Source organism: Talaromyces amestolkiae (assembly GCF_001896365.1).
Source record: "Talaromyces amestolkiae strain CIB chromosome Unknown scaffold77.1, whole genome shotgun sequence".
In the NCBI taxonomy this organism is placed as follows: Eukaryota; Fungi; Ascomycota; class Eurotiomycetes; order Eurotiales; family Trichocomaceae; genus Talaromyces; species Talaromyces amestolkiae.
Window position 1 is genome coordinate 2,180 of NW_024468112.1, and position 464 is coordinate 2,643.

General features: G+C 54.0%; 1 protein-coding gene across 1 annotated transcript in view; it reads right to left on the minus strand.

Moving 5' to 3' along the window:
• Positions 1-290: 290 nt before the first annotated feature.
• Positions 291-464, minus strand: part of BHQ10_010400 (uncharacterized protein) — a gene marked incomplete at both ends in the record, with an annotated part of 412 nt that continues 238 nt past the window's right edge. The window contains one exon of the mRNA XM_040873025.1: positions 291-443. Coding sequence (XP_040738900.1) covers positions 291-443 — 153 coding nt within the window. The remainder of the gene's footprint in view (positions 444-464) is intronic.

The window sequence follows — 464 nt, forward strand, 5'->3', positions numbered from 1 at the left end:
GGTCCGCGGTCCCAGGCGTTAAAGGGCTATCCTTTGTAGACGACCAGGGGCTTGTTACAGCGGCTAGATCGGTAAAAGAGGCCTGTAAGGCCCTACAACGTGCTGCTAAGATAGCGGTAGAATGGGGGGTTGAGAACGGAGTTCAATTTGACCCGGATAAAACAGAGCTGGCCTTCTTTACAAGAATGCGTGAGAATCGATTTAGGGAGGAGATTAGGGGTGCTAAGGTCACCGTTAGGGGGGTTACTGCTAAGRTAATGCCTAATACAGTCCGCTGGTTAGGCATGATATTAGATAGGAAGCTCACCCTCCGGTGCCACTACATGACATGCCTCCAGAAGGCTGTAGGCACCGAAACACGACTCCGTACGCTCTGTAGGGCCAATGGCCTTACCCCAGAGCTCGTCCGAAGACTCCAGCGAGCCACCGTACAAGCCCAAGCTCTCTGGGGCTCAGAGCTCTGG